The sequence below is a fragment of the Nicotiana attenuata genome, chromosome 11, assembly GCF_001879085.1.
Source record: "Nicotiana attenuata strain UT chromosome 11, NIATTr2, whole genome shotgun sequence".
Lineage (NCBI taxonomy): Eukaryota > Viridiplantae > Streptophyta > Magnoliopsida > Solanales > Solanaceae > Nicotiana > Nicotiana attenuata.
The window spans coordinates 52,683,566-52,708,925 of record NC_031999.1 but is presented as its reverse complement, the minus strand read 5'-3'; the positions used below and the strand labels follow the sequence as shown (position 1 = coordinate 52,708,925).

The following is a 25,360-nucleotide window of genomic DNA, read 5'->3' as shown; positions in this document are numbered from 1 at the left end:
TATATATATATATATATATATATATATATATATATATATATATATATATATATATATATATATATATATATATATATATATATATATAAAAATATTTTCTCTAATTCATTAGATGAGCTTATACTCCTAATCTTGATATAATTATATATTATGATCAATGTAATTTATTTATTGTTTTGATTTATCAAAAGGTACGACTCTATTTAGAGTTAGTGTATGCCTAATAGATTGGACAACAACGAATAACATTTATAAAATAATAATTAGTTGATAGAATCCATGACTCGGTTTTGAGTTTGATGATACCCCTTTATGTAAGCTTATAAGTTTTCATGTGAAACTCGGCTGGTGGATTTTGTATCCGTCACATGGAATAGTTTAAGCGGAATTGTAAAGGATTTAATTAGTTGAATTAAATTAAATTTTCAGTGATTTAATTTAATTAACTGGTATTTGAGATCTTAACATGGGGAGTTAAAATAAGTGTTATTGAATTTTCGAAATTCATATTGAGGAGTTCAATTGCAGTTTTTAGTGGAATAAATTGCAATTAATTATAGTAAGAAATAATTCAAACTAATTTTGAATTAATGCTATAATTGGTAGCCTCTTATTATTTCTGTGGACCCTGCTATACCTAGTAAAAACCTGGACAAGACTTGGGTAAAAAGTAACTTGGGAGAAAAGTCATCTAGTAGAGCTGGAGTAGGACTCTACCTGTGAAAGCAGAATCCTACACGTTTTTGGAGCGTAATTTTGGCCAAAAATCAGTCTATTATAGGAAGACTAATTTCACCCAAATACTCACTTTTTAGAGTTGTATTGTTCTCGCCCACCCAAAAGTAAAATCGTCCAAGGTTTTACTAGGCATATAGATGAAGACTGCAGTCCTGGATTCTTGCTGTGTGGAAGATTTGTGCAACGTTTTCAAGAGGTTAGTGCTTCTAATCTAGTGATTATAGCATTGTCTAGTTTACATGTATTGATGCCTGGATTGTTTGCTTGCTTCCGCTGCGCATGTTCTAAAATGAAGGATGAGCAATAAATATGGAAAATGACAATAAATGTAAATAGGGAGAACAATTCACCCAAATATCGAATGATGTGGAAGATTCTTCTTCCTGACAACAAAATATGGCAATAAGTAAGAAAATAAAAAATGCTGTCTTGGATCGTGTAAGTGGAAGGGAAGAATAATCGATAAAATCAATCACTGTGGAAAAGTAAACTTTTGTATTTTCTCTCGAGAGTCAACTTCTTACAATAGTTTTTCTCACAATGAATCTCACGTACCCCCCTTCCTCTCACATTCTTTTTCTATTTATATGAGATATTCTCTAAAAACTCTAAAAAGTACAGCAAGGAGAATATTCAAGGGAATATTCCTGTCGCTAGTTCCAAGACTACACTAGCCGTTGTTCCTACTCTTCGCTACTCGACCTTGGTCTTTACGGCTTGCTTAGCAACTGCTCGTTGTTGGGCTTTGGTTGACCTCGGCCTAGCCGTCCAAATCAAAACACAGTCTTCTCACTTAATATTCTTCCCACGCCCAACTTTCTAAGCCGAATTTTGACCCATACACTAATCTGATCAGTACAAAATAAAAATCATAATTTACGAACAAGCAGAACTAAAAGTAACATGTGAAGTTACATCGCTAAATCGTGTATAAAAGAGCAGTAGATAATTAAAGTTTGAATTATTATCTAATGGCATCCTTACCAGTGAAAAGCTATTAACGTTAATCCTCAAAGTCGAATCTTATAAATATTTTGAACTGATAATTCAATTTTAGATATGATAGTAACAAGAAAATCGTACGCATATAATCAGAACGAAGAAAAGTAGCCGACCAGATGAAACACTTACAAGTTCATAAAAAAAGATTCACACAATCACATTTTAATCATTAGGCCAGTGACCCGAAGTTTGAATTGCCAGAATTGAATTTCAAAATAGTGGACTGAAGTTTAAATTGCAAGAACTGAACTTCAGGACAGTACCTGAATTTTGAATTGCAAGAATTTAATTTTTGTCCACTGTCCTGTAGTTTGAACTTTGAAGAAGCTGGTATCTGCTCTTAGGGCTGGATATATTTCGGGTAAACCGATAGCTCGAACTGACAAATATAATTGGGTATCGGTATCAGGTTATTGGGTAAATTGTTCGGTAACGGTTTAATGTTATTTGATTATTGAGTTATCAGTTCGGCTTCATTCTTTCATTAGTCACTATTCATTTTTAGACAGTACTCCTTAGGGTACGTTTGAAACTTTTTTGAATTCCTCATCTTCATTCTGTAGTTAAGATTTTTAGTTTTAAACTTTAAAGTATTAATTATTCTGATTTTTAATTTTTTTATATTTTTTTTTGATGCATTTACAAAGATTAGAATTTTCTTATTTTCTTGTGAATTATGCCCGCTTGTATTGACATAGTTAGTAAGATTAGATTATTAAATATCTTATTAGTTACTCCTACTAAATTATGACTTTGAGAATGAAAAATATTTTCGACATGAAAACAAGTTACTACAGATAAATTAGAACCAAAAATTAATGTGCCTGTAAAGCTAAAATATCTAAGAGGTTAAATTATTGTGAATAAGACAAAACTGAACATAACGGGACAAGCAGATATATATGAATTATCATACTAGAATGCATAACAATATCTCAAGCTTCAGCATTCAGAAAACGAAGAAGGAGAAGGAGGAGGAAAAGAGACCTGAAGTTGTTTAAACAATGGGTACAAGTTAAAACTTTTTTAAAAAGTGAGTATATGTTAAATGGGGCGACCAAATAAGGCGCCACGTGCAATTTTTACATACCCTGCAAATGCGGGTGATTTTTAAAAAAAGCCAGATTCACAACTGGTCGTTCAAAAATAGCCCAATTTCAAAAGTAATCGAAATTTAGTCACTTTTTATGTAAAGATAAATCTGAGCGAAAACACTGTTCAAAACCCGAAAAATACTCCAGTATATTATGCTGGAGTTCCAGCATAAGTATACTTGAACTCCAGCATATTATACTGGAGTTCCAGAATAGTATGCTGGAACTCCAGCATAATATGATGGAGTTCCAGCATAATATACTGGAGTTCCAGCATACTATTCTGGAACTCCAGTATAATATGCTGGAGTTCAAGTATACTTATGCTGGAAATCCAGCATAATATACTGGAGTATTTTCCGGGTTTTGAACAGTGTTTTCGCTCAAATTTATCTTTACGTAAAAAGTGGCTAAATTTCGATTACTTTTGAAATTGGGCTATTTTTGAACGACCAGTTGTAAATCTGGCTATTTTTAAAAATCACCCTTTTTTTCATAGTCCAAACATCTTTTAGATGCTTTACTATAGAATATTTTAATTTATGTACTTTTATGTAGTTTTAGTTTATGTATATTTAAAAAGAAATTGACAAATTCACACAAAAGATTGATCCGCGGACCTTCTTACTTGCAACCCTGCATTATCTTGGGATGGAGGGTGTATTATTTCTCTGTGCATTTGAACGAGAATCTGCGTATCCAACAGAATCTAATGTTAACATTATGTTGTCCAAACATTACAGTTATTATACTTTGCTTATTTTCCAGTTTCTTTGATGTTACATGCATATTTCTTATTCAGTGTAACCATTCATTGAGTGTTATGCTGGTTCAGAAATTGGGAAGCATAGATATAAGCTTTGGGTCTTCATCCCTCACTTCCTTTCGTGGATTCTTTGGAAGGATAGATTTTGACATTTTGTAGATATTATATCTGGTTGAGCCAATTTCTGAAACAACTCGTATTTTGATGCAAAAAAATCTTTGCAGATGGGATTGAAGACCTTGTACAGTTCATGAACACTAAATTCCTAACTGGTTTTATTGTATCCTCTTTTGTCCATTCTGTAGATTCTTATTGTTTTTTGTATATCTGTGTCTTCCTGTTCCCCGAAGAAGTTTCATTTTGTGCATTATCTTAGTTGGCAATTGACCTAATTATCATATCTATTTCCCTTCAAGTCTACAATAAGATGTTAAAATTTTGCTGTTGTGAAATTGATCTTCTATTGCATAATGGATACAGTGAACTATTTCCATGTAGAATCCATAAAGGACTAATGACATGTCTATAAGCTTTAAAGTATTGCAAAATGCAAACTTGTATGATTAGAATTCAAGCTATGGTTAGTATGTAGAAATAAAGATGTTTTCTTCAATTCTTGCAGTTCTTTGAAAAAACAACTTATTACGGCAAGAGATACCAGGCGCGTAGACATATTATGTTATAGGCTTTCGTTGAGCCAAAAAATTTCAGTTGGCACCAAAAATTGCCAAAAGCTGTGTGAAGTTCTTGATGAAGCTGTAAAGAAGCTTGAAGTGGATGTAGGCCCTCTGACTGGTTTGCCTGTGAAGATGGCTAGAGGTATTGTGAACAGGCTCTCATTTGGCCCAGCTGTTCAGCAACTTTGTGGCTTGGCTATTGAGCACATAGATGCCCTGCTCTCTGAGAGAGTGTCCCAAATTCCATCTAATGCTAAGATCAAAGGTAATACTCATTCTAATTTGAGGTTTGTTATTGGAGACATAGACACTGTCCTTATCTATTTATTGATTCTGTAGAATCCCTATCATTTCATGTGTTACTGTGATGCCTTCATTCTTTTCTTTGTCTAAGTTTGGTGCTCATTTAAGTCAAGTGGAGTAATACATTTACATGGGGCTATATTTTGTAGATTGCAATGTGACAGCATCAAAACTTGTAAGATTTGAAGATGTCTTTGCCTCATCTGTGACTGTTGTTTTGAGTTCTGAAGGGGCTTCTATGGAGAATGTTGTTGGTTACACTTTGTGGCATCGGAAAGCTGATGAAATGGGATATCCAGTAGAACCAACTCGGACATTGTTTTCCCCTAGCACTAGGTTTGTGCTCTCAGATCTGACTCCAGCTACAGCTTACGTTCTCAAGATCGTGTCCCTTGATAGCAAAAGAGAGCTGGGAATGTTTGAAGTTAAATTCTGCACTAGTAAAGCTGGAAATGAATTGTCTAATCTGAACTTGAAAAGCTTGGAAGTTGAGAGAAGTCAAAGTCCACCAACGAATTGCAGCAACCTTTCTAATCCTTCTTCAGTGGAAGATGAAACTAATAACATTATTCTCTGCAGCAGTGACGATGAGAACAGAAGGGATAATTGTCTTTCTTGTCGTGACAACACTGATAAAACAATTTCTGCGGACATGCGTTGCACCACAGTCGCCTTTACTGGTAAAAGTCAAACAGGAAATGCAGGAGAAATGGTATCTTTCGCCGATGAGGACGATAGCATGGTGAAAGTAAACTCCTTGCCGAATACTGATGCTGTAAATCTTGAGAACAAGCAGTGTTCAGATGCTCAAACAACAGATGAGACAAGCACCGATAATGGGTCGAATGCACCTCCGCAGACTGCCTTGGAATTTACACCAATTGTCGGTAGTGTGGAAGCTGGCTTGCCTATTACACCCTGCAAATTGGAGAATGTGAAGGGCAGCCTTGGCCGGAAAGGGAAATCGGAACATTGCAGCAAAAATCTTGATAATGGATCAGGGAAGGAGGATGGACCACAAGTTGGCAGCTCTTCGAAGAAGAGAGTTGGAGAATGGCAAGAAGAATGTACTGGAACTGGAGATAAAGATTTCGAGTATTACGTCAAAGTAGTTAGATGGTTAGAATGTGGTGAACATATTGATAAGACATTCAGGCAGAAGTTCTTAACCTGGTATAGCTTAAGAGCTACACCACAAGATGTTAGGATTGTAAAGGCATTCGTTGATAACCTTATCGAAGATCCAGCATCACTTGCTGGGCAGCTGGTGGATACTTTCTCTGATGTTATCTCAAGCAAGAGATCCTCTGTAGTTCCTGGAGGCTTTTGCCTGAAGCTTTGGCATTAGCGGATTCAGAATGGATCTCTTCTCTCTGCTTCATGATTTATAATTGCAAATCCATGGGGTTTGTTTAGCTTAACATAATTCTTTTATTCCCAAATTGTCCTATATCATCATTATAATTCTATGTTGTAAACATTTGGACCATCTTTTATTTTTCTCACAGATTTCTTCTGCCCAATTGATCCACATTTCTCTCTGGTATGAAGTTGGAGTTGGAATGAAAGGGATCTGCTGTAAGATTATTTGAAATAAATATCTTGGATATTTGATTCTTTTGAGCTAGAAATATTACTTGATTTGTTAAGCATGAAGATTTTGATGTTCATTAGAAGTAGTGCCTTTAGTTTGGATGTCAAGAACAAGAAGATGAATTTTTATGAACTGGAATGTTTGGAAGAGAAACGTATCAAAACCTTCAGTACTTCTAATGAACCAAGGTCTTCATAATATTAGAAAATATACGAATTCAGCGCAATTTATTCATTACTTTCAAGCTTAAAACTCGACTTAATTTTTCCTCGCTGGGGTTGCGCTTTAACACATCACACTTGTGCTTCCTTTAATACAGTTGGTTTGGATAAAGAAACGTCAGAGCTTCGAAAGCCTGAAATTGAGCTTGAAATTGAGTGTCCTTGAATTGAGCCTGTCGTATCCTTCCCAACCCAAGGCGGTCAATAAGAGGGAGTCATATTTTGGACTGCTTTTTTCAAAAGAAACAATCTGAAAGCCCCTATGGTTTGCTGCTTCCAAACCTGGTTGTCAGGACTTGGAGTGAAATCAGTTCTATTTNCAGGCAACCCCACCAATACTTAAGGGCTCAAAATGGTGGATGGGAAATGGAGCTAGCACTGATTTCTGGTTCCACCCCTGGCTCTCTGATATTCTTCTCATTGAAAGTACCCCCCTCTTATTGACCAGGTAAACTTCATACGAAAAGCTTTTGAAAGCTCTTGAAAATGTCTTGTAGTAGGAGGACCCAAAGCCCCTTCCACGCCAAGGAGGGTTGAAGGGATCGATTCCAATAGCCTTTCACGAGGGGAAAGAGCTCGATAGCAAGAAGCTAGTGACTTCTTTCAGGTCATTAACTAGAACTTGCACGAGGTATCTGTAACATACCCAGTGTAATCCCACAAGTAGGGTCTTGAGAGGGTAAGGTTTAAGGTGTATGCAAATCTTACCCCAACCTTGTGTGTGGTAGAGAGGTTGTTTCCGATAGATCCTCGGCTCAAGAAAAGTATTTTCAGAATAGGTTTGAGAAATACAACAGTAAAAAAGCTATGATGAAAATACCGAAGAAAAAAAAGATTTGATAGCAAAATAGTAAAGATAACCAAAATAAAAGGAATAACAAGAGTAATAAAATTGTATAATAACAATAGTAGTAGTAGTAGCAGTAGTAATAATAAGATACAAGGAGAACATGGAGTATATAAGGTGATCTAAACTAGATACATGCTCTCCCACAAAAAGCGAGGAATCGCTGATTACCTACTAATCTTCTAACCTAATCCTCGACGTCCATGCTCTCCTATCTAAAGTCATGTCCTTGATGAGCTGAAGATGTGCCATGTTATGTCTAATCACTTCTCCCCAATTCTTCCTTGGTTTACCTCAGCCTCTCCTTAGACCTATCACTGCCAACTTCTCGTACCTCCTCAATGGGGCATCTGTGATCCTCCTCTTCACATGCCTGAACCATCTCAGTCCCACTTTCCACATCTTGTCCATCACGAAGGCCACAACCATCTTGCCCCGTATATATTTGTTCCTAATCTTATCTCTCCTAGTATGCCCACACATTCATATAAGCATCCTCACCCGCTACTGACATCTTCTGAAGGTGTGAGTTCTTGACTGGCCAATATTTTTCTCCATACAATAAAGTTGGTCTAACAACTACTCTATAAAACTAAACCTTTAAGTCTTAGTGATACATTTTTATCAAATATGACAGCGGATACATGCCTTTATTTCATCCACCCTGCTCCAATACGATATGCGATATCAGTGTCGGTCTCCCCATTTTCTTGGATTATTGATCCAACATACTTGAAGCATCCTCTCTTCCGAACCACTTGTGTACTAATCTTCACTTTCATATCCGCCTCAAGTGATACGTTACTGAACTTGCACTACATGTATTTTATTTTACTCATGCTCAACTGAAAACCTTTAGACTCTAGTGTGTGTATCCAAACCTCTAGTTTATCGTTAATTCCATCGCGTGTCTCGTCAATCAACACTACGTCATCTACAAATAACATATATCATAGTACCCCGCCTTAAATATGCCGTGTCAATTCATCTATTACCAATGTAAATAAAAATGTTGTAACGATCTGGTCAGTCATTTTGAGAGTTGTAGCCCCGTTCCCCCATTTACTGCTAATTTTATGCTTAATAGTTGCTATGTGACTTGACGGGGTAGTTAGTTCGGTTTCGGGGAGGTTTCGAAATGATGTGGAGACACTTAGAACCCGTCTGGACATAAGAATTTTTTTTACTTTTTTTCAAAAAAAATTCACTTTTTTCCGAAATCAGCGTTTGGTCAAAAAATTTTCAATTTTCACTTGAAGATGCATTTTGGAATTTTTCGATAATTTGAAAACTCCAAAAAGCTATTTTTTTAAAATTTTTCACTCAGATCACTCACAAAACTTCAAAAACAACCCGAAATTATATTCATGTCCAAACACAAATCTAATTTTCAAATAACATTTTCACTTGAAAATTTGTTTCACTTTTTTTTTTGGAATTTTACAATTCTTATGTCCAGACGCCCACTTAGTCTCCAGGTTGGAAGCTTAAGTTTGAAAAGGTTGACCGGATATTGACTTATGTGTAAACGACTCCGAAATAGAGTTTTGACGGTTTTGTTAGCTCTGTTGGATGATTTTGGACTAAGGAGCGTGTCCGGATAGTTATTTGGAGGTCCGTAGTTGAATTAGGCTTGAAATGACAAAGTTGGAAATTTAGAAGTTTGACCGAGAGTTGACTTTGTGGTTACCGGGCTCGGATTGGGGTTCCGGGAGTTGGAGTAGGTCCGTTGTGTCATTTGTTACTTATGTGCAAAATTTGAGGTCAATCGGACGTGACTTGATAGGTTTCGGCATCGAATGCAGAAGTTAGAAGTTCATTAGGCTTGAATCGATGCGCGATTCGTGGTTTTAGCGTTTTGTGATGTGGTTTGAAGGCTCGACTAAGTTCATATCGTGTTTTAGGACTTGTTGGCATGTTTGGCTTAGGTCCCGGGGGCCTCGGGTTGGTTTCGGATGGTGAACGGATTAAAAGTTGGCTTAAGTGTTATGTTGGTGCTTCAGGTCTAGTGTCATCGCACCTGCGGCGGGATTGGCCGCAGGTGCGGAGCCGCAGAAGCGGCTAAGCTTGCGCAACTGCAAAGAGGAGGAAGGTCTATAGGGGTCATATGCGGGAAAGAGGTTCCACAGATGCAGATACGCATCTGTGCGTGGTCGATCGCAAAAGCGGATTTGGATAGGCAGCAGGGGCGTCTCAGAAGCGAAGGGAGGTTCGCAGATGCGGTCCCGCAGGTGCGAGGCTGGGACTGCAGGTGCGAGAGGTCGCATGTTAAGTGGGTTTCGCAGAAGCACGGATTTCTATGCAAAAACGGATGGGCAGGTGCGAGCCCAGGCTCCCCAGGTGCGGAAATGCATGGGGAGAGTTTAAAACTCAAAGGTTTCGTGATTTTAATCATTTTGGACATTTCAAGCTCGGGCTAAGGCGATTTTGAGAGGATTTTCGAGGGGTTTCTTGAGGTAAGTCACTTATGGTCATTTTTATTCAATAATTTTGTCTCCCCATTGAATTTCCCACCTAGTTTGCGTATTTTTGAGGTGTAATTTTGGGAGTTTGAGGCTAGGGATTTGGAGAGTTTAATTTAGGGATTTGAGTGATGATGTGGTGTCGGATTTTGGTAAATTTGGTATGGTTGGACTCGTGGTTAAATGTGCTTCCGGATTTTGTAACTTTTATTGGATTCCGAGACGTGGGCCCGGGGGTCGACTTTGAGTTGACTTTTTGACTTTTGACTAAGAACTTAGTATTTTCTTATGGAATTGATTCTTTTAGCTCATTTTGATTTTATCGAATTGTTTGTGGCTACATTCGAAGCATTTGGAGGCTAATTCGCGAGACAAGGGCGTGTTGGAGTAGAGATTTGCACAGTTTAAGGTATGTAACACTTCTAAACTTGGTTATGAGGGTATGAAACCCCGAATTACGTGTTATATGATTGGTGTTGAGGTGACGCACACGCTAGTTGATGGGTGTGTGGGTGTTCACCATAAGAGTTGTGACTTGGTCGATTCCGTGAAACTGTATAGTTGATTAATCTTGCCGTTATCCGTATTTTCACTATGTGTTAGAGGAATTTAGCTGCGAGTCATGTTAGAAATCCTGCTTAGACTGCATGTTGGTACTGTTGGGACCCACAGAGGTCGTGATACATGTTAAATTATTTGCTTAATTTGTCATTTTGTGCTCAGTCACAGCTATTAATTGCATATTATATCTTCATCTCCGTTGTGCTTTATTGATACAATATATCATCATTGTTTGGGCTGATTATCATGATTCTTGTGAGTCTGAGAGACTGGAGAATTGATGACTGAGTGAAGCCGAGGGCCTGATTGTGAGGATACTTATGGGATCAGGCTGCACGCCGCAACATGTTTATTTTATTCATGCCATGATTGGCTTATTATAGAGCTTGGGCTGGAATCGCCCCTCCGGAGTCTGTACATCCAAAGTGAGCGCAGGTACCTACTGAGTGCGAGTGAGAATGCCGAGCGATTGGGAGGATTGATTGGCTGTGAGGATGGAGTGACTGTGAGGATGGAGTGAACGGGAAAACTGAGTGACTGATACACTGAAAGTATACATATGATTTCATTACTGTTTTGTACTTCAGTTGGCATATATAACTGTCATGTAGATACCAAGGTGCACCATATGTTGTTGCGATTGAACTTGTCATGGTTTACCTATTTTGGTCTTTAACTGTTAAACTTGAAAGCATGCCTACGTTTCTGCATTGAAATTCTTAAATTGAACTATATCTACAAAGCTTGTCACTATTTTCAGCCCAATAGTTAGACTTGTTACTTGCTGAGTTAGTTGTACTCCTGCTACAACCTGCACTTCGTGTGCAGATCCAGGTGTTTCCGGACACGGTGGGTGTTGACTATCAGAGTAGCTCAGTCATTCGGAGATTTCGAGGTAGCTGCCCTAGCGTCCGCAGACCTTGACTCTCCTCCCCTATCCTTCAGCTTTATTTATTCAGTTTCAGTTTTTCTTAGACATTATTTTAGACTTGTGTTGCATAGATGCTCATCTGCTTAGTGACACCCTAGTTTTGGAAACTTCTGTATTGAGTTATAACTTTATCCAGCTTTATGAGAGTTTTACTTATTAAAACCTGTTTTGGCATATTTTACATTTGAAAGTGTTGGTAAATTCTAAGATGTCGACTTGTGTAGTACCATGATAGGCGCCAGCATGACAGGTTGTGTTTTGGATCGTTACAAATTGGTATCAGAGCCTAGCTTACATAGGTCTCACGAGTCATGAGCAGGTTTAGTAGAGTCTTGCGAATCGCTACGGAGACGTCTGTACTTATCTTCGAGAGGCTGTCGAACCCTTAGGAAACTTCACATTCTTGTATTCTTGTCGTGCCAATTTGTTGATTTTGGAAGCTAAATTTTTGCTATTCTATTCTCTCACAGACGGTGAAGACATGTGCTACCGGACAGGGCGGACAACCACCAGTACCACCGAATAGGGCCACGAGAGGCTGGGGTCGCGGTAGGGGTAGTGGTGTAGCTTGTACAACAGCTAGGGCAGCACCTGCAGATCCACCAGTTGCTCCAACTCAAGAGCAGGTTCCAGATGTGGTAGAGCCAGTGGGCCAGCTCAAGCACCAGCGGTGCCCATTATGATTACAGGCCTTTAGAAGGCTTTGGCTCAGATTTTGACTGTGTGCACTAGCCTTGCTCAGTCGATTTCTATTCAGACCACGCCAGCCACTTCTTAGGCCGGGGGAGGTACTCAGACTCCCGCCGCCCGTACTCCAAAGTAGGTGATGCAGGGACTTCAGACACTGGGGGTACTACCAGCCCAACCAGTTGCAGTTGCTCTGCCCAGGTGGGTCTCGTTATGAATGATGACGAGCAGAGGATACTAGAGAGATTTGGGAGGCTCCAACCTCCATCATTCAGTGGGGCTGAGTCAGAGGATGCCCAGGACTTCTTGGATAGGTGTCAGCGGATTCTTCGCATGGAGGGTATTCTGGAGACAGTGGGGTCTCATTCACTACTTCTCAGTTTACAGGGGTTGCCTTCAAATGGTAGGAGGCCCATGAGAGGCGCAGACTAGTCGGTGCAGCACAACTTACGTGGTATGAGTTCTCCGTACTCTTCTTGGAGAAGTTCGTGCCACATGCTCGCTGGGAGGAGCTGCGCAGACATTTTGAGCAGCTACGTCAGGATGGCATGTCTGTGATCCAGTACGAGATGAGGTTTTCAGAGTTGGCTCGTCACGCAGTTTGGTTGGTTCCCACTAAGAGGGAGAGGATTAGGAGGATTAGGATGTTCATTGGTGGCCTCTCCTATCAATACCATTTTGTTATGACTCGGGAGAGTGTCTCAGGTGCTACGTTCGATGAGGTGGTCGATATTGCTCGGTGGCTAGAGATGGTACGTAGCCAGGAGCGTGAGGAGAGGGAGGCCAAGAGGCCTCGTGGTTCGGGTAGTTTCAGTGGTGTTCCTTCTGGGGACAGTCCTACCACAGCAGGGGTCGTCCTTATTGGCCCGCTCAGATGGCTCGTCTAGTTCATCATGGTGCATCATCTAGACATGGTTCATACAGTGCCCGTCCGGGTGTCATGCCCCAACCTCGGGGAGTGCGATCGGCGCTCAATCGAGATAACCCGGTCGAGCAAGCCTGCTAGATTGACTTCTACCCAACTCACCCATAAATAAAGATAAATTCATCAATTAAACACCAAGAGGATTCAAGAACAACACTAATTTCATTACCATTAGTTACTTCATTTTAAAGTCTCAAAATACATACATTTTCATGGATTGAAGTGGAACATGTGGTACAATACCACATTACTAGTTTGACTTTCCCAACACCAACATACAACCTACACTATGTCTACAGAGCCTTTAATAGATATAAAAGAGTACGATGATGATTCCAGCAACAAGGCCCCGGCTATACCTCAAAACATAATACATAAAGAACAAAAGATACACGACCCCGAAATAAAGTGGGGCTCACCAAGTTAGTTGGGAAGAGGGTGTACCGCTATCAATGTTTAGAGCCGCCTGCTGTGTAACCACCTGCATCCATTAAATATGCAGCCCCCGACAGAAGGAACGTTAGTATATATTGAATGATACTGGTATGAACGACTAAACACCCTCTCAATAGAACGAGTAATAACACAAGGAAGAACAATCATAACATCAATGGGAGCCTCAAACAAAACCAAAACTGTAAGGCCCCGTGAAAATTTCTGCTCAAAACCCGAGAGCTCGTAGTGCCAAGTTAGGAATACGTGTTAGAAATTTCTAAAATTCTTCGTGGCTCGCAAGCTCGCCGCGGTTCGGACCCTTTGGACTGATCTATGTATTAAAAAGTTAAGGAAAAATGTTTTCCAGAAAAGTACATTTATGCGGTCCATTATGCGGTCGCATAATAGCTATGCGGACCGCATAGTCGCCGCAGAGTCAGACAGTTTGATGGTAATTTTGAGGTCAACTATGCGGCCAACTATGCGATCGCATAATCAATATGCGGGCCGCATAGTCATCGCATAATTCCCTTGGAATTTTGCGAGGGGCAGTTCTGCGGTGCATTATGCGACCGCAGAACAGGTATGCGGATCGCATTCCTGTCGCATTCTCGGGCAGTTTGTTCAGGTTTCTGAAGCCATTTTTGTAGTCCATTTCGCGGGCCGCATGTCAATTATGCGATCGCAGATTGTGTCGGGGCTCCTATTTTCTAACTTTTAAAACCCGACTCCATCCCATTAAAAACACCCCATCCGACCCTTTTTATGTTATTTTACTGCATATAGAGTGAGAGAGGAAGAGAGAGAGGGAGTGATCTTCATCAAGTCCCCACTCAATTCTTGCCGCAAATCCTTGAAGATTGCCAAGTGAAATCATTAGGTATTCACCCTAAGAGGTAAGAACTTGTGCCCTAATCTATAATTTCGAAATTTCTATTAAAATAAGTGATTTGCAAGTGGGTTCACGGGTATAAGGGTTGATAATCTTGCATGCATAAAAGATAATGGGGTATGGGGAGGTTGTGAACTAAAAGGATAGCAATTGGAGTATAAGAATGAAGAAATCTCTCACAAAAGGGACCTAAGATCACAATGCACACTTAGTGCATGATAATATGCTCAAATGAACTAGAATTTTAATCATGTCTCTAATTCTTGGTTCAATTTGTAATTTCTATAAAATAGATTGAAGTTGCTAAGAGTCACGGAACTTTGTAAGAATTTAAGGAAAGCTCTATTGAGGTACGTATGGCTAAAACCCCGTCTTTTTAGAGATTGAGCTCCGTTGGTGTTTGTGTAAATGCGGTAAGATTAAAGTTGGATTGTTGTATTGAAATGCTATTCTTGAAGCTGCGTTTGTTGTGTCATCTATGTGAAGTTGTGTCTATGCTTGCAATTTAAATTGCTCTTGTGTGCACCTATTCTCCTAAATTGCAAAGCTAACATTGAAATTGGGAATGAACTGAAATGTGGCCTAGTGCCAAAAATGATGTGATAGTTGTGGCCCCAAGTGCCTATGAAATGATATATGTGAAACGAGATGATTAATGAGAAGGGAACAACGCCTTGGTAAGGCGGCCTAGCCGATCGGGCCGAGATCGGACGCCATGCCGCACAAATGGTGGTAATGTGCTGATATTGAATTCTGGAAACGGAAGATGAGATTGTGATTGAGGTATATGTCTCAAATGAGGAAACCTAGCCGATCGGGTCGAGATCAAACTCCGCTCAAGATAGCAGTGGTATTGTGAACAATGATGAACAATATGAAATTCCCCAAACTAAAAGCAATGGAAAATTATGTGAAAGTTGTATGATTCTTTTATTTGATGATGTGGTAATCGTTTTAAGCTTTCGAATTATACTTGTGATTTTCTTATTCTTGCGTGAAAGTTCTTTCTAACTAGATGGTGTTTATACATACTAGTACTATTCCATGGTACTAACGTCCCTTTTGCCGGGGGCGCTACATTTTTAAATGAATGTAGGTGGCTCTATAGCGGACAGTGCCGATCGCGCGTAGCGGAGTGTCCTCCTCTCGAAGTCTTGGTGAGCCCCTTTTTCCTTCAAGGGTTTATGTTGTACATCTTTCATTGTAGACTTCTAGTTTTGAGGTATAGCCGGGGCCTTGTTGCCGGCGTTGTCATAATTCGTCTTTTGTATCCATAGAGGCTCCGTAGACGTTTGTGTAGGTTATGTATGGGTGTTGGATGGGTTGATGAACTATGTTGTAACTCTATACTCTAGTTCGTCTAAACTATAACTGTATGAAATCTTGGAAACTTAGCCATGATTTAAGATTTGTGATATAAAAATGAACTAACAATGTTGAATGTTCGATTTTGCTATTGTCTAAATAAACGAAAGCATGGTTTACTTAATCGTATTGAGTTGGGGTAGAAAGTTTTAATAAGGCTTGCTCAGTTGGGTTCACTCGATTGAGCGTCGGTTGCGCCTCCCGAGGTTGGGGCGTGACAAAAACATCAAGCTAGGAACAAGACAAGGTTTCAAGTAAATTTCCATATTTTAGGTTGGGAGATCTTTAGCACCGATATACCATCGTGATTTTAGCACAGAGTCCGATCATGGACCGATCGGCTAGGCCGTCTTACCCAAAGACATCAACCGCACTCACAATCACTATCAAAACCTCAATCATTATCCCAAAAACAATTTCAAGCACAATCACCACCATGTGTGCGGCATGGCGTCCGATCACGACCCGACCGGCTAGACCGTCTCACCACAATGCCATGTGGATCGACATCACCCTTTCCTAGAAATCATCTCAACCCAATAAAGGGGAATATTCTCATCACATCAATCTCATCCCAAATAAGGGGAATAATCACAATTCACTCTTACACCGGCACGTGTAGTTTCAGGGTTAGGTTATTTCATCCTACCCTTCCTTGGTGACTAACGATACTCCAAAAGTGTTCATTATTTAAGGGATTTACAACTCATTTCAATATATTTTACACGTCTCTTAGTTTCATTGGCACTAATGGCCCCGAATGTAATATCATTCTTGGCATGTTGGCCGCATTTCATATTTCATGCTCACCTCTTTCACGTCCAAACATCGTCACGGATCACCAACAACAAATCATTCCACTCAAGACTTTAAGTACACATATGAGCAAATAAGAATCTTAAGAACATTGAGATTTCTTACACATTTTGGCATAATAGCTTTCATTTGAAACATGGCTTGATGTTATAACATTTGGAAACGTATCCCGTACTCTAAACACATTCTCAAATGGCAACATAGCATAACGAGAGCATTTGGAATACAAATTGAATATATATCTTTTGACACAAGGCTTAATCGGAATAGTCAATTCATAATGAACAACGCGGGACTTACAAGGACATCGTGGGGTTCAATTCTAAGAGAGGACTTTAGCCAACATACCTCACTTTGAGCTTTCCTTAAATCACTACACATATTTTGGAAATCCTAGCAACTTTGATCTATTTAGAGACGTGATAAAGATTGAACCACAATTAGGAAGATATTCATAGGTTCATCTCCACTTAAGCATTTTATCAAGCACTAGGTGTGCATTAAGGTTTCAAGGTCCTCCTATGGTGTATTCCTTCATCCCACAACCCAATATCTACCCTTTTTAGCTCAACAACCATCCCACAGCTTTGTTGCTACATGCATGCATATAACACCCCTATACCTAAGAATCACACTCCTCATTATCCATCTTCTACCCCAAACTCAAAATTGAAGACTAGGGTATGAAACCTTACCTTTTGGATGAAGACCTTGTGACTCTTTCTTGTGAATTCTTCAAGACTTGAGCAAATATTGGTAAACAATTAGCTTAGGAATCCCCCTCTCACTCTAGACCACTTCCTTCTCTCTAAAATACCAGTTAGGACCAGACAAAAAAAAAAAATGCCCAGTTATTTTTATAAAATGGGATCGGGTGAAAGTTTCCAAACTTAAACTCTACTAAGCCGTGTCTGTGGTTGCATATCGGACCGCAAAACATGTATGCGGTCTGCAAAGGGGACCGTAGAAAAGGGTCCCAAAACTGGGCAGGGCTGGACAGGTCTGCGACGGATCTGCGGTCGCATAATGGACCGCAGAACCTCTTTCCGAAGATTCTCGTACTGGATCTGTAATGGAATGTGTGGCCCGTAAAATAGTTATGTGGCCGCATAATGGACCGCAAAACAAACTCTCAAAATGGGCCATTTCTCTGCTTCACTCTGTAGCAGTTCTGCAGTCCGCAGAGTTATTCTGCGGTCGCATAGTGGACCACAGAAATGCCCTACTCTGCGATAAATTTTCTTCAATTCTCCAACGCACTGTTCAACCCAAAAAGTCTGTACACCTTCAATCACATTACTCTACCTCGAATCCAAGAAACCTCGAGTTTTAGGTGAAATTTTACGGGTCCTTACATACTCCCCCTCTTTAGATCATTCATCCTTGAATCAGGGCCACAATTCACCGTTAGCATCTAATGTGATTCAGCTATTTCTTCATACACCAATGGTTCCATTTTTTTGACTAACTCTCTAAATTTTCAAAAATTTCGATAGAGTTTCCCATATAACTAGGCCCATTCACCTGTCAGAGAATCCCAAAATCCAATCCTAACAGCATATACATAATCCAATGATGCAACATAACATGAAATCAACACCAACCGTGGCCTTATATGCAATATATTACTAAAAAGGAACACCCTTAAGATCAATTGTACAAGTGAAACATAATTCATTGAAGGTAAACTCATAGAATTTTCATAGAACACAACTTAGCATTTTCATAGAACACAACTTCATAAATACATAGCTATTCAAACAAATGAGGGTACTTCTTCTTCATTTCTTCCTCGGCCTCCAGGTGGCCATTTCGGCCTGTTGGTTTCGCCATAGCACATCACAGAGGTAATTTCCTTATTTCTCAGCTTATAGACTTGCTTATCAAGAATGGCAACTGGAGTCTCTTCATAAGTTAGTTCTTCAATAACCTCAATAGTCTTAGCCGGAACAATGATCAACGGATCTCCAACCACCTTCTTTAACATGGATACGTGAAACACCGGGTGCACTAAAGACATCTCTGGATATAGTTCAAGTTTGTAAGCCACACGACCAATCCTCTGAATGATTATGTATGGTATGACATACCTCGGACTCAACTTCCCTTTCTTACCAATCCGCATTATACCATTCATGGGGAAAACCTTCAAAAATACCCAATCATTTTCTTTGACTCCAAATCCCTACGACACACATCTGAATAGGACTTCTGATGACCATGGGTAGTTTTCAACCGTTCTACAATGATCCTAACCTTCTCCATAGCCTGATGCATGAGGTTTGGCACGAGGTCTAGCCCTTAGAGATGCACAGATAATCTATAAAGAAGAAAGGGCTCGGAGAATTGCTCAAAATCAACCCTTGGCTGCAGACCAGTTCGAAAATATACCTCCCAGGCCAGAGAGATCACTTGGAGATTATGCTAGACCGGCGTACAACCAAGGATTATCAAGTGTGAGACTACCTCCAATTGTAGCTAAAAATTACGAATTGAAGCAACAGTTGTTTCAAACCCTTCAAAACTGTTGTGTCTTCAGAGGAAAGATGAACGAAGATCCAAATACACATCTAATGGAATTAGAGGAGATTATATGAACACCTTTCAATACAATGGGGTGTCACAAGATGTGGTATACTTAAGGGTATTCCCCTTCACACTCAAAGATGATGCAAAGTAGTGGCTTCGAAGCTTGCCCACAGGATCAATTAGAACATGGGATGATATGACCAGAAAAGTTCTTGATAAATATTTCTCATTAGCTAAGACGGGAAAGTTTAGAAGAGAAATCCACAATTTCTGCCAGAAAGAGACTGTAACTGTTTTTGAAGCTTGGGAGAGGTTTAAGGAGATTGTTCGAAAGTGTCAACATAGTGGAATTGAACTCTAGATGCAACTCCAGGACTTTGGGATGGATTGACACCGGCCCCACGTAGAACATTGAGCAATGCAATTGGAGGCTCGTTGATGAAGAAGACTCTAGAGAAGATAGTTACAATTCTCGATGAGTTGTTTGAAGATGAAAATCAGTGGCCCTTTGAGAGTGCTGAAAGAAGAAAAACAACCGGTGTTCACCAAGTTGATGCCAATACATCTGTGCAGGTACACCTTGATGCTATGGCTAAAAAAATAAGGAAGCTGGCCTTGGCTACAATACAAAGCGAGCCTCATGCAGCGTGTGATATATGTGGAAGAGGACACCCTACTCATAAGTGTCAAGCCTCAATTGAGGAAGTAAATGCTGTGGGAATTTACAACTTTAATGCAATGGGTCAGAAGCACCCCATTTTTTCATGGAGTTCACCTGGGGGTACTGCAAATGCATGGCAACAAAACAACTCCAGATTTTAGGGACAAGGAGCTCCGGGTTTTATGAATCAGCCGAGGCCGCAGCTTCAGCCTCAACAGCCAATCAGCCTAGTCTAGAAGATCTAATAAAGGCTTTTATTGTCAAAATAGATGACAGGCTGGACACCCATGGAGCAGTTATCAAAGAACTTAGCACACCTTTTTGAAACTTGGAGAGATAGGTGGGGCAACTAGCAATAGTATTCTCTAAAGGGTTCCAGGAACTCTCCCTGTTGATACCGAGAGAAATCCCCAAGAAACAGTGAAAGTTGTGACCTTGAGAAGTGGACAAGTTTTAAAAGATCCCACTCCAATCCAAAACGATGTGATACCTAAAAAAGAAAGTGGGGAGCAGCTGAAAAATGAAGTTTATAAGAAGAAGAAGGGCCAGACAAAAGCTGAGAAAAAGAAGAAGGGAGAAACTTCGATAATGGAGGAACATGATGTGAGCAAGCATATGCCTGCGTTACCCTTCCCTTAAAAGCTATATAGAGAAAAGATGGATAAGAAATTTGAGAGATTTCTAGATGTGCTAAATTAAGGAGAAAGGTGCACTGTTTTGAAAAAGTGAGAGCCACTTGAATTGAATAAGAAAAAAAAAATATAGTTTTAATGTTTTGAAAAATTATTCCTTAATAGTGGTAACTCTTTATGTATTAAAGTGATTGAATAAGTGGGAGTTGATGTATAATGATGTGAAGTTGGAGCTATGGTTTGACATAAGTGTAGGGTTTTGAAAGGTAAATTGTATGTATTAAAGTGCTTAAGGAGGTGTAGTCACTCTTATATCTAGATGTATCCAACCCGTCCCGCAGCCTGTATTACAACCAATTAAAGTCATACTTGATCTTTGACTGAATGAGCTTGATTAGTAGAGTAGTACACTACGGGCAAGCCTATGGTAGATCTTTTGTCGCATATGAATGTTGTTTCTGAGAGTGAATGAATTCTTTCTATCTTGAGTTTCTAATTGTTCTTAAAATTTTATTGTGTGTGGAACTACTCTCTATAGTCGTGTAAGGGCACTCGATTCATGAAGGAAAGGTGATGTCATTGACCTCCGTGTTAGAGTAAGTGAGTGGGCTATGAAAAATGTGTGGTATTGGTGAGTCAAATCTTGAGGCGAGGATATTATGTTATTGTGCTTAATCTATTTTAATTGTTCTTGGTGTGATGAGTTAGAAGAGTTATTTAAAAAAGTCGTGTTTATATAAAGTGTAGTTTGATTGCTTGAAGACGAGCAATGGTTTAAGTGTGGGGTGTTGATGGTAGGCTATAATCTCGTATTTTAGTTACTTATTGCACTCTAATTCACTGCACTTTTATTGTGTTTGAGCTTTAATTGCTAGTGTTTTGTACTTATTGTGTATTTTCTGCCTTGTATGAGTGATTCCGAGTGATGTAGATGTTATGGAGCTAATTCGAGCTATGTGGAGCTTTGAAGTCTGAGTAAAAGTCCAAAAGATGAAGCCGGGATCGCGTTTGGAGGTCGAGGACCACGTCTGGACGTCAAAAAGTGAGATTTAAGTTTCCTATCAGAAGTTAGCTCTCTGGATTTCCCCACTAATGCCCTGCATGGCCCATCGCCCCATGCGGCACGCCTGTGCAATTTTTACAGAGCCAATATCCTATTTCGGCTAGGAGAAGGTGATTTCGTCTAGGCCCGACCCTACTTGGTATAAATACATGGAAAATGTTATTTTCAGGACTCTTCACATATTCGACCTAAGGAGGCTAAGGAGGAGTCAGAAGAACACGAGCATAAGGATTTCATCATTCCTTCCTCACTCAAGACCCGAGTTTGGATTGAATTTATGTTTTCCTATACTTTTATTATATTTGTGATGAATTTCTCCATGTTCATGGAGTAGTTCCATTAGGGTTTGATGGATTTGGTGTATTGATATCTGTTTGTGGATTATAACTCTAGTTTTATGTATTGAAGCGTTTTTGGATGATTTCATCGTTGCATATATATTCACTTGTTCATGTAATAGGGAGAGGCATAACTTGTTATATCTTTGTATTATATTGTTGGTTGAGTTCATTAATTCTTCTTAGTAATCGAAAGAGGCTAATTGAATCATTGATTAAACCTAGTTAGGAGATAATTGAGAGAGGTTCTCCTAAAGACCAATCCACTACGCATTCTTGCATATCTTCACAGAGCTTAAATTGGTTCATATCGTGAGGCTGAGACTTAATCGAGAGAGAAGTTTCTACTAAACGTTTGAACTAATAATTGAGTGAATTCGAGAGACTCACTTGAACATTAGATGTGAATTATCTGGAGTTAGATCCCAAACAATTATCTTGCACCTATCCTATAAAAACCCTATTTTATCTCATTGATATATTTCTTTGCTTCTTCCTTGCTTCGATTGTCATTAGTTAAATAACTCTAGATTCATAGTTAATTTTAGTATTAATCACATAAATCTCAAGTGTTGTTCATCTTGGATAGCAATCTAGCTGCAAATGACAATAATACTGTTTAAATCCAATCCTTGTAGATACGATATTAAACTATACTATATTTGATTAGCGAGCATAATTATAAGTGGTATTTTGCGCTCATCACCCATCGTCATCAATCACCACAGTGGCGGTGGCTGGCTCTGGCGCGACGTTCTGCACCCTTTTATTTTTACCCTCAGCCGTGGAGGAACGTCGCCTTTTTGTTGCTTGTTCTCTTGCTGGGGACTCTGAAAGGAAGCACCCGCACCGGAAGCAGGTCCGATGACACCCGTTCAGGTGAAGGCCTCCTATAGCAACCTTGCCGCATCTTCGGGATCAGCCAAAATGTCCTACCCAGGGACAGTAACAGAGCCTTGCGGAAGACTTGAATTCAACAAAAAGAGAAGTTAGCTAGTTTTCTTATACGCAAGGTAAAAACAAGATTAGTTCGAGAATCAACTTACCATAATTTTAGGCCTTCCACCCGCATTTGAGGGCTAGTTCTTTCCACCGGCGGGTCTCACGCGTAGTAACATCTAAAATCTTCTGGACCCACTGGTCCAAGCCTTCAACCCTTGGTGGTGTCCACCGAGTTGCTGAAATAATGAAAAGAGAAAGATCTGTAACAACATGAAACAATCTTAAATCAGAGAAAAGACAGACGTTGAACTTACGTGTATGAGTCCATGACTCAAGAAAGAATGGAGTTGTGGCCGGGATGATATCCCTAGTGAAAACTACAACAAACCGCTCCATCCATCCATTATCGTTGTCGCCATCCATGCTAGTGAGCAAAGCATAGTGACCACGTTTGCTAAAGTTTATCATTCCCCCATGAAAAATCTTGGGGGAATAAAGATTCATCATTTGAGCCAGGGAGAGCTCTTCTCCCGTCTCTTAGCATAACCGCCAAAGACAGGCTACCGTCCGCCACACAGAAGGGCTCACCAACGCCAAGCAGACTTGATAGCGGAAGCGAAACTCCAGGATTACGGGGTCAAGTCCCCAGCTTAATGAGAATGGACCCAAAGTGAAGGGGTACGTGTAAACGTATGTAAAACCCTTCTTAGGAAAGGTTACCCCCTCAGCCAGATCGGGAGCGATGATGTTCAAATCATAGCAACCACAATCTTCCTTCACATCAGGAATGATAGAAGGATGGATGGAAGAAGTATATACACCAACAACCCATGTGCGGGAGTTAGTAGAAGGGAACTTCTCTTCAAAGTCCTTGGCCGCATTAAGCCTTCTGGGGATAATGGTGCTCACCGTAGGAGGAGCATCATCATCACTGCTTTCTTTGATCTTTGAAGAGCTAGAGTTCTTGGAAGTGGAGGCCATGGTTAGCAGAAGGAAGTGAAAATTTCTCCGAAGAAGAAGGTTAAAGAACGATTAAAGCAAGAGAGAGTTGCGTAAGAAAAGTTGTGAGAGTTCAAAAAATTATGAAGTGGAAAAGAAAGAGAATGAGGCATATAAGTAAAGGAATAGGCGGCTAAAATCGTGGTCATGATTACCTCTAGAACCGGCAAAAGTATTGCTGAATCATGGAGTGACACGTGTTCGGGGCATTAAATGCGGAGAGACGTGCGTCTAATCAAGCGTCAGGAACTTCTCAGAGGGGATCAAAATTTCCCGCCAAGAAAGGTACCTTCACCAACTTCCTGATGACACAAAGATGTGCCACCGGAAAGTAGGGGGACTATATATATAGGGTAAAATTGGTTCATATTAAATACTTGCATAATAGAGCAACACGTGGAACCGGAGACAGTCGAAAAGTGAGGCAGGTGAAAACCATGACCGGGGCAGCAGCTTCGGTTAGCACCGGAGAGCCCCCGAAGGGAATATTGTTAATGAAGACAAACGAATGTCTACCACCTGATAGAATTCAATAAAGAATATTCTGCAATATTAAATATACATTCCGTTATAGAGAATATGGCATTTATAGCCTGTCGTTACACATTCTTCAGTGACCCACATAATTGTTATTTAAGAGGGGCTTGATCCTGGGACCTTGTTCCCTAGGTAAAACTATAAATAGTGATTTAAATAGCCATTGTAAAGGAGGAGAATTCTCTAACAAACTTATGCTATATGCTATTCAAGAGCTCAATAACATTTCATTTCTTGCTTATTAAGATTCATATTGCTGCCTTCGGAAGCTTTGCTCCCGGAACCAGGCTATTTACTGGCTTATCTTGATTTCAATGCTAAGTCTTACATTTTATTTAATTTAGTTATCATTTTGGAATCAAATTGATTCGTTTGTATATAAACCACGATTCAAATTCAACTGTATTGTTTTACGAGTAAACATTATTATACATTTAGCTTTCACCACTTTAAAAAATCAAAACTCATGTAACTTACATGTAATTCTATCGAACTAAATTTCATGTTAAAGTTTTACACTTTAATGTGATTCTTTCAAACTGGAATTAACTATTAATCTTTGATTCTTTTTTTGTTACCGCTAATAAAGTACACGAATCAATAATATTTTTATACACTTTGTGCAGTCATATATGTCATATTGTTTACCTTGAGAATGGTAACTACAATTATATTTGATTTTGTGATTCTAAAAATACGTGATTTATTTTAATACTAGTTGTTAGGCAATAGATGCTAAGTGTAAGTAAAGAAAATAAGAATTGCAAACCAATAAGGTCACAAGGCTGGGCCTCGAGCTGGCTGGGCCAGGGCCTCGAGGTCTAGATGGGGCTAATAGCAATGAACAATTGATGAAGAATCAATGATAATGAGGGCCTCAAAGATGGCCTTTTGCGGTCAATAATGAGCAATAAATGAAGAACAATAAATGAACAATGAATGAACAATGAGAATAAGCAATAAATGCGTAGAACAATTGTTTAAGCAAAGAGCAGAGAATGTTGTATTGTATTCAATAAGTTGTGTAATAATCCGATGCCTCTTACAAGATGATAGGGGTCCCCTTTATATAGGAGGGGTGAATCCTAACACAGTGCATGTCAAATCATGATAGGGAAATGCTATTGGTACAGCTGTATAACGGCTCAGTATGAATTTGTACTATTCTTTGCAGACTCTGTAAGTCCTCATCACGTGCCCTCGGGAGTTTTTCGCCTTTTCATAACGGTCGTCGATTGTCATGTTGCTTCGAGGTGCGCCATGACGAGTCTTCGATATGCCCTGGCGAGGTGAGTGCTTCGAGGACGAGCCTCTTGCTGAGATTCGATCCCATCGAGGCCGAG

The 25,360-nt window shown here is 39.6% G+C and overlaps 1 protein-coding gene across 1 annotated transcript in view; it reads left to right on the top strand.

Annotated features, from left to right (window-relative positions):
- Positions 1 to 6,236, top strand: part of LOC109234532 (VIN3-like protein 2) — a 22,608-nt gene extending 16,372 nt beyond the window's left edge. Inside the window, exons 3-4 of the mRNA XM_019400553.1 lie at positions 4,223 to 4,542; positions 4,730 to 6,236. Coding sequence (XP_019256098.1) covers positions 4,223 to 4,542; positions 4,730 to 5,928 — 1,519 coding nt within the window. The 3' untranslated portion in view covers positions 5,929 to 6,236. The remainder of the gene's footprint in view (positions 1 to 4,222; positions 4,543 to 4,729) is intronic.